Here is a 9,282-nt window from a genome sequence, read left to right on the forward strand (position 1 = left end):
TTACTCCATTACATTTCAGAGAAAAAAAACATACTTTTTACTCCTTACATTTAAAATGCAGACCTACAAAGTACAAAGTACAAATCTCACAGGTCCAACCATTTTAATTAGTATATTTTAATTGTTTATCTGGCCGAACGGACGTTAACGTTATTAATCCTGCGACTGCAGGTAAACAGCCAATCAAATCCCCATCAATGGAAAATGAACCCGCCCATACCCATGCTGATTGGTCCTTGTGCAACACTAGAAAGCGGGGATCTTTGATTAAACACCTGCTATAGACAGTCAGATCCGCATTATGCTGTGGTTAATATTGTGATATTATTCAGGGTACTCCAGTATTCTGTCTTTAATATTGTGATATTATTCAGGATAATCCAGTATGCTGTGGTTAATATTGTGATATTATTCAGGCTGTGATGTGAATGCCGTCCATGTTAGTTTACCTTCAATGGAGAAGTGCATTAAATAATTTGTATGCAAAAAAAAGTGTCCTCTGTTCTTTCATTTCAGCATTGTCTAAACACCAGCTGATGATTTCACTAATTGGCTCACCTCTTCAACTAACTCACCTGGTGCAATGTATAGTTAAAATGTAAACTTGGCCCACGATGGAATGAGTTAGACCTCTGGTCTATCCCTTTAAAAAAAAAAAACTTTTACTTTTTAGTACTTAAGTACATTTAAAATAAGTACTTTTTTACTTTTACTCAAGTGTGTTTTTAGAAAAGATACTTGAAAGAAAAATCTATTTGTGGGACAACAATCATCTAGCGGTATTCAGGTACAGCGCTGAGCTTCTTGTTTCAGACGAGATTGAAAGGGAATAGATTGTCTGCTTTACCTGGATGAGACAGGCTGCTGGATTCCTCCTCTTCTCAAAGTGCTTCTGTCTGTGCTGTTCCTGGACCTTCAGGGCAAAGCCGGAGCCCAGGATACCCTAGAAGAAATACCAAGAGGAACTTCACCCTCCATTTTGTGTCAACGGCTCATCAGTTTCATTAGGGTGCAGAAAAATAAAACGTCTTTGTTATTAGAACATGTACCCAGCTTTGTTGTAAAATGGTTGGGGGTCCATTTAGAATTTGGGCATTTAGGCTTACTATCTGACAGAATACGTTTCAGTAAATGTGTCTGATTTAGTGAGCAGCAGACTGACTAGCAGGAGATGCTGTGAAGTATTGAACAAAGAGGCAAATATCCGTTTGCACCAACAACATTGTTAAATGGACCGCATGCCCCAGAATTCATCTCTCTGTTGGCATGCCCACTCACTGCTGGCAAGGCGAAGAAGGAGATGCCCAGGAGGGCAAACCCAGCAGACAGCATCCGCCCTGTCCACGTCTTTGGTGTCTTGTCCCCATAGCCGATGGTTGTCAAGGTGATCTGGGAAGACACAATGATGAGAGAATGTCTGACTGGCAAGCGATTAGAAAAGACTAAACATAATGGAGCTATGCAAGACTAATGAAGCAGCTACCAAACCTCCGTGCATACCACAAACAGACTAGAAGAAAATGCTATTATTGTGAAGAGACAGCAACAACAAAATTGCTTTATAAATATAATATATACAAAAGGAACAAAACAAACCTGAGGTAAAAAAGCGTACACAGCTATTTATCTATCTGGTTTCTCCTGTTGCCCTGGAAACAACACCTCGAACATCAAACATCAAATATGCTGAAGGAACAGCAATAGCGATGAAAGACTCACCGGCCACTGCAGCCAAGGCAAACTATTTGTGACAGTGAGTCTGGAAAGAGGAGGCAGGTATATAGTGTGGTGGAAGGCCGTCTACTCAAATACACTTCCCCACCTTAAACATCCCCCCTTGTCTACCCCCTTCTCCCCCTTCCTAGCTCCTGTCCAACTCCTCCCCTCCCCAACCCTCCTAACTCCTTCCTATCTCTCACCTGGCCACACTCCTTTTATCCTGGTATAAAGGGCTACGTCGTTAACACGATCCTGGAGCTCTCTTTGGGGTTTACGAGGCCAGTAATTTCATGGAGTCATCCAGCAGAACTCTTGATTTACTCTGTTTGAGTTAAATAAATCTGTGTTAACTAAGTCTATATTTTGACTGAGGTACAGCCTTGGCTCCGGCTATTTTCCTCCACAATAGGCCATGTTCAGGACTCACCGTGCCCCACCACAGGACTCACCGTGCCCCACCACACTCAGGACTCACCGTGGCCCACCACACTCAGGACTCAACGTGCCCCACCACACTCAGGACTCAACGTGCCCCACCACACTCAGGACTCAACGTGCCCCACCACACTCAGGACTCAACGTGCCCCACCACACTCAGGACTCAACGTGCCCCACCACAGGACTCACCGTGCCCCACCACACTCAGGACTCACCGTGCCCCACCACAGGACTCACCGTGCCCCACCACACTCAGGACTCAACGTGCCCCACCACACTCAGGACTCAACGTGCCCCACCACACTCAGGACTCACCATGCCCCACCACACTCAGGACTCACCGTGCCCCACCACACTCAGGACTCACCGTGCCCCACCACACTCAGGACTCACCGTGCCCCACCACACTCAGGACTCACCGTGCCCCACCACAGGACTCACCGTGCCCCACCACACTCAGGACTCACCGTGCCCCACCACAGAACTCACCGTGCCCCACCACAGGACTCACCGTGCCCCACCACACTCAGGACTCACCGTGCCCCACCACAGGACTCACCGTGCCCCACCACACTCAGGACTCACCGTGCCCCACCACAGCGCGTCGGCGTAGGTGGCAAACTCCTTGTTAAACTTGTTCTCCACCAGGTAAACCAGGAAGGAGGAGAAGATGAGCACCAGGAACCCGATGTACCAGGCGGTGACCAGCTCCTGTGGACAGAGGTCAAAACACCATGACAATACGATTGACATCATCTCAAGCCCCGCCCTCTTGTCTTGATCCTCCAATCTACAGACGACAACGTATTACTTATATATCATGGCAGTCAGGGTACCTTGTGTATACTGTTTACTTTTACTCTTAATCATAGTATATATTCAGATTAAAATGATTTATTGCCTAAACTTTATTGTAACATATAATATAACCGATAGGGCATGCAGACCCTCATCTGCACCTTTGTTTACACTGTTTATTTCTGTACACTGTAAATTATACTGTTTATTTCTCTCATATTTCTTTTTTCAGAGTTCATTCTATTGTTTACACTGTCTATTTTTCACATATTATTATATTGCGATAAAATTTTATAACCTATATTTTTGTCTTTCTACTATTACCCTACCCATACTTGTCCCCCCGTATATTATTTTATCAACTGTCGCTTCCCTTGGAATCGATAATTGTGATTGGAGGATCAATTTGGAGAGGATGTTAACCTGTTAAGCTGAAGCCATATTTTAAGAAAATCTGCCTAAAAGTACATGCCCAAGTAAATGGAAGATTGCTCCACTTCTACAAGGTCAGTTTGCATGTTCTTGGTATCTAGGAACATAAATATGGTCCTCAGGGAATGTATTCCCAGTGTCAGAAATATTGTGTCTGTTACTATGCTTGACTAAATTGTAATGAAACAAAGGAGAATATAAATTATAATTTGTATTTGCATCTTTGAGGAATTTCAGCTCATTCAGCACCTTCTTGAGATCAATTTTGCCATCCGAACACATCTGCTTTTGACCCGGCAGGTCTGTTGTGTAAAGACTAAAAAATACATAAACATGTCGTAATGACCTTTAATGAAGTGGCTCTCAGGAAGAGGATGTGCGTTTGCATGCTATATTTGGACACAGGAGAGAGGAGAGGAGAGGGGAGGAGGGGAGGGGAGGGGAGGGGGGGAGGAAAGGAAAGGAGAGGAGATGAGGAAAGGAGGGGAGAGGAGAGAAGAGGAGGGATGGGAGAGGAGAGGAGGGGAGGAAAGGAGGGGAGAGGAGAAAATAGGAGGGGAGAAGAGATGAGAGGAGGGAGGGGTTGGGAGAGGAAAGGAGAGAAGAGATGAGAGGAGGGAGGGGAGAGGAGACAGACAGTGTGAATTTGCATGCATAGGTGTGTGTGTTTGTGTGTGTGTGTGTGTGTGTGTGTGTGTGTGTGTGTGTGTGTGTGTGTGTGTGTGTGTGTGTGTGTTTGTGTGTGTGTGTCCTCCTGCGTGCTGCCTAGCTCACCTTGCTGTGGGCGTAGACCACAGAGCCCAACAGCTTCCAGGTTCCTCCCCGGCGGTCCATGCGCACCATGCGGAGGATCTGAAGGAAGCGGAGGCTCCTCAGGACCGAGGTGGCGAAGATGTTGCCCTGGCTGCCTGCGGAGACCACGGCCACTGATGCTATCAGGACTATGATGTCTGGGGAGGAGAGAGAGAGAGAGAGAGAGAGAGAGAGAGAGAGAGAGAGAGAGAGAGAGAGAGAGAGAGAGAGAGAGACAGAGACAGAGAGACAGAGAGAGCGAGACAGAGAGAGATAGAAGGAGAGAGACAGATGGAGAGAGAGGGATAGATAGAAGGAAAGAGAGAGAGAGAGACAGAGAGAGACAGAGAGAGAGAGAGACAGACAGAGAGATAGAGAAGGAGAGAGAGAGGGAGAGAGAGACAGAGAGAGACAGCGAGAGACAGAGAGATAAGAGAAGGAGAGAGAGAGAGAGACAGAGAGAGACAGAGAGATAGAGAATGAGAGAGAGAGGGAGAGAGATAGAAGGAGAGAGACAGATGGAGAGAGAGGGATAGATAGAAGGAAAGAGAGAGAGAGGGATATAGAGAGATAGAGAGAGGGAGAGAGAGACAGAAGGAGAGAGAGAGATATAGAAGGAGAGAAAGGGAGAGAGAGACAGAGAGATAGAGAAGGAGAGAGAGAGGGAGAGAGATAGAAGGAGAGAGACAGATGGAGAGAGGGATAGATAGAAGGAAAGAGAGGGAGAGAGAGAGAGAGGGAGAGAGAGAGGGAGAGATATTTTTTTTTATTTTTAAAAGTAGGCCTACTTTATTTTGTACTGTATTAAAGGCCTTTAAAAGAATTTACAGCTACAAGATAATAAAAAAAAAACAATACACAACAATACGAAAATACGGCCACCGATGCTATCAGGACTATGATGTCTGGGGAGGAGTGAGAGAAAGAGAGAGAGAGAGAGAGAGAGAGAGAGAGAGAGAGGAGAGAGAGAGGAGAGAGAGAGAGAGAGAGAGAGATAGAGAAAGAGAGAGAAAGAGAGAGGGGGCGAGAGAGAAGGAGAGAGAGGGAGAGAGATTTTTTAGATTTTTAAAAGTACTTTATTTTGTACTGTATCAAAAGCCTTTAAAAATGCTTTTAAAAGACTTTACAGCTACAAGATAAAAAGATAAAGTACTAAGTAAAAATCCACAATACAAAAATTTTATTTCACATATTCACAATGTTGTTAAACACCAATTCACCATCAATGACATCACAGATTACATTTCCATGACCCCATTCCTGAGCAAAAGCCTCCAAATTGCCCATAGCTTTATAAAACCTAAATTCCAGCCAGACTATAGCCTTCACACTTACAGCACCACACTAATACTGCATCCTGGTCCGGTTTATCTTCCACTCTATTTCTCCTGTTTACATAGACTGCAAGCTTAGCTTCCCCCACCAGAAAGTTAAGCAGTTGCCATTATTTTTTTTTTATCCACTTTTTCTCCCATTTTCTATTTTTCTCCCATCCCAATTTTCATATCGTCCAATTCAACCCTCCCCTGTCTTTGAACGTTGTTTCTTGCCTCCCACAAGCCGGCTGCAATGTGGACTAAGTCATACATAGCACGAGTCCCCTCCGATACTCGAGGTAACAGCCGTCGCATCTTTTCACCTGTGCGGCTCGATCTTTCAGCGTCGGGGGTCTGGGCTTTGGAGGGGCCCCGCCCCCGTCGCTTCTTGATTCTACTGCGCAGGCGCACCAACCGACCTGTAGGAGTCGCTGTCCACAACGCCCTATCCCCACCCTTCAGTTTCCCTCCCCGTAATACGGCCAATGTGTATTACTGTGGACGACCAGCTAAACTGAAAGCAATGTGGAGAGCAGGGCTCGAACAGGAGGCATCCTGTTCGAGCCTAGTCTCCAGCATTCGTTGCGAGCGCCTTGCCCACTGCGCCACGTAGCCGCCGCAGTTGCCATTTTTTCTTATTATCTTTTTTATATCCTGCTCCAAAAATATAACTGATAACAGAAAAGGTTTCACCTAAATGCATGAAAATGTCGGCGAGCATCTCAAATAGCCCTGAAAGCTATTTACACTCTAAAAACGCATGAAAAACGGTCTCAATTAACCTATAGAAAGGACATTTATTCTCCACCACTGGGTTTATGATAGAAACAAAAGCGTTCACTGCTACAGCACCAGGGCTTGACATTAACTTTTTGGCTCACTAGCCACTGTGGCTAGTGGTTTTCCAAAGTCACTAGCCACTCAGCATTTTCACCAGCCAAAAATCACCACACTAAATAATTTTTTCATCAATACGTTCCCATTTATAGCGTGATGATGAATAGGTTTAAAATCTAAATGCATATGATCGGTATCATGTTCCACCATGAATGCATGAAAGGGGGGGGGGGGGGGTGGGGGACGTTGTTTCTGATTATTGATTACCAATAACGGCATTCGTTATTGTAGCATCATACACTGATGTGTCATGATGTCATGATGTCATGTATGTTGTGTATGTCATAAATGTCACTATAAATTGAAAATGGGGGACTCTGATGTAAACAAGACAAACGTCTTTCTCTGGTCTGCATCCCCTTAACAATTGTGTGTATTGAGCCGTACTGTATTGTACCCATTCTGCAATCTGTTAAATAAAGTTTTCATTCATTCATCGGCTGGTTGGCTATGCTAACAAGGCCTGATCAGCATGAAATCGTTCTTACCTGTGGCCGGTTGGATCCCAAAAAGGATTTCCCAGTTATTGATCCCCATCTGGTAGATCGATATGTCCATTGGCTGATGCTATATTCCTTTACTGCATACTGAATTCGGCGTCGCAAAAGGTATTCCATGCGATCTGATGAAGGCATAGCTTCTCACGCTAACAGAAAAAGTAGGCCTGAATGAACATTTTTTACATCTGGTCTGAAAACAAGGAGTACTCCATTCTCGAGACAGCACCACTACCAGGATCTGGCCGGTAATGCACTTTTCCGAATTGTTGTGGGAGTTGTAGTATTATGTAGCATTACTTGGATTGACTTAATTATTGCCGATGCCTTTTGTAGACTACAGTGTTTTTTTTTCATAGAAAAAAAGTCACCGGCCACTGTGGCCGGTAGAATGACAGAGTTACCGGCCACAGCCGAATTCTACCAGCATTTGGCCGGTGGTCAGGTGTTAATGTCAAGCCCTGTACAGCACCATGCAGAATTTTAAAGGAGGCTTGTATAAAACCCTCCACACAGGTTGAGTGCCACTGCCTGCACACAGCCTGCACAGCCTGCTCCTCCATACAGTGTCCACTCTTTATTTATCCATTTCTTATTGATTATTTTTACAGTTTCTGTACCATGACTTCCTGTTCATTTTGTAAAGTGTTAAACTTGAATCCTTGATAGAAAGCAGAGGACCAGACATCTCGCCCAGTACAGGGCTCAGATACACATTTGGAAACTCCTCCTGTTTGTTCGGTTTTATTGCTCTACTGCTGTATAAGCTAAGCATGCCCAGTTCCTTGCCAGTCAACCTCTGTCTCCAGAGATCCAGCATCCTTGTTGCATAGCGCTGTGACCTCAGGCCAAATACAGAACACACAGCCTGAGCATCTTAACTCTGGTCCTGCTATGTCTACCAGTTGTCCCAGGCCTCCGCTTCAAGGCCCTCGACCTGGCATATCGTGCAGCGAAGGGAACGGCTCCCGCCTACCTCTGGTCAATGGTCTCTAACTACACACTCACAAGACCCCTATGCTCTGCATCTTCTTGCCGCCTCAGACCTACTCCTGTCCGAGCTCCGGGAGGGTCATCAAAGAGAAGTCGCCTATTCTCAGTCCTTGCCCCACAATGGTGGAACGAACTGCCCACCACAGTTAGGACAGCCGAAACCCGTCCAATCTTTCGCCGTCGACTAAAGACGCACTTCTTCAATCATTATCTGAAAAAAATTTAAACTAACCCTAACTAACCTTACTGTCATGCACTTGTCCTAATATACTAACCTACACCACTGTAGCACTCAACACTTTGATGAACATTGTTACTCAGCTGATAGAGTTTTACCCTTCCTGCTGTCTTGTTGTACAAAACTTGTAAGTCGCTTTGGATAAATTGGATTTAGCTTTGGATCAGCTAAATGACTAAATGTAATGTAAATGTAAAATGCATACTACTGTACTTCTGTAGCACACAGCAGTCCAGTCAGCCCAGGGCTGCCACTGTCGCTTATGTCCATTCTTGCACCGTGGACAAGAGGCTCCTCCAGTAACCAGTGCAGTTCTTATACACTTGAAAAGTGTCCATGACTTGAAAATCCCCTGATAAAAAGGAGGAAGTGCATTTAGTCTTAAAGTCATCGGGTCTGTTAAAAACAAAGACACATCAAGACCAAGACTATTAACTTTTCTAAGAATAAAAGAGGCAACTTCCCTATTTTGCCACAGTCCCACCACTGCCTAAGAGAAGAAAATTCGTTTTTCCTACTCCTAAATGTCCCAAAAAAAACTAAAAACATCTCTAAAATCCTTTTCATGGAGCAAAGCTGAATTCAAATGCCAATAATCACTTCTAGGCAACAGATTCTTTATCAAGACATTGCACATTACCAATGAATGGTCTGTAAAACCAACAGGCAATATTTTGCACATTTAAAAAACATTAAAATGATGCTTAAAACTATAAAAATGGTCAAGTCATACAATGAGATCATGTATACTGGCGCTCATTCCCATGAAACCTCCTCCACACATCGACCAAGCCATGTGTGTGTGTGTGTGTGTGTGTGTGTGTGTACAAGCTGCCTTGAGAAGCTGGATGGGGTTCATTGTGATTCCTATCTAAACTGTTATTCTTCGTGCAATTGAAGTCTCCAGAAAAAAATAAGAAATCATCTGGATTAAAATCTGACAATTTAGTACACACATATCTAAATAGACCTAGTATGCATGCATACACACGCACACATGCATGCACAGTATAATACATGTAATAAATAGTTTGTTAATAAACACTGTGCTCCTAAATTTCTTTGTGTGCTCCTTGGGAAAAAGGTTAGCGTATAAAATTTTATAAAAGTGTCCTCCACTGACAACTTAAATCTACAACCCCAAGGCAAGAACACTGCATTA

At 44.4% G+C, this 9,282-nt stretch overlaps 1 protein-coding gene across 1 annotated transcript in view; it reads right to left on the reverse strand.

The window, feature by feature from the left end:
* Positions 1-9,282, reverse strand: part of LOC311232217 (potassium voltage-gated channel subfamily KQT member 5-like) — a 62,513-nt gene that overhangs the window by 25,404 nt on the left and 27,827 nt on the right. The window contains 4 exon segments of the mRNA XM_084318945.1: positions 848-943; positions 1,279-1,389; positions 2,743-2,868; positions 4,162-4,337. Coding sequence (XP_084175071.1) covers positions 848-943; positions 1,279-1,389; positions 2,743-2,868; positions 4,162-4,337 — 509 coding nt within the window.

Source organism: Notolepis coatsorum (assembly GCF_963971535.1).
Source record: "Notolepis coatsorum genome assembly, chromosome: 7".
NCBI classification, from domain to species: Eukaryota; Metazoa; Chordata; class Actinopteri; order Aulopiformes; family Paralepididae; genus Notolepis; species Notolepis coatsorum.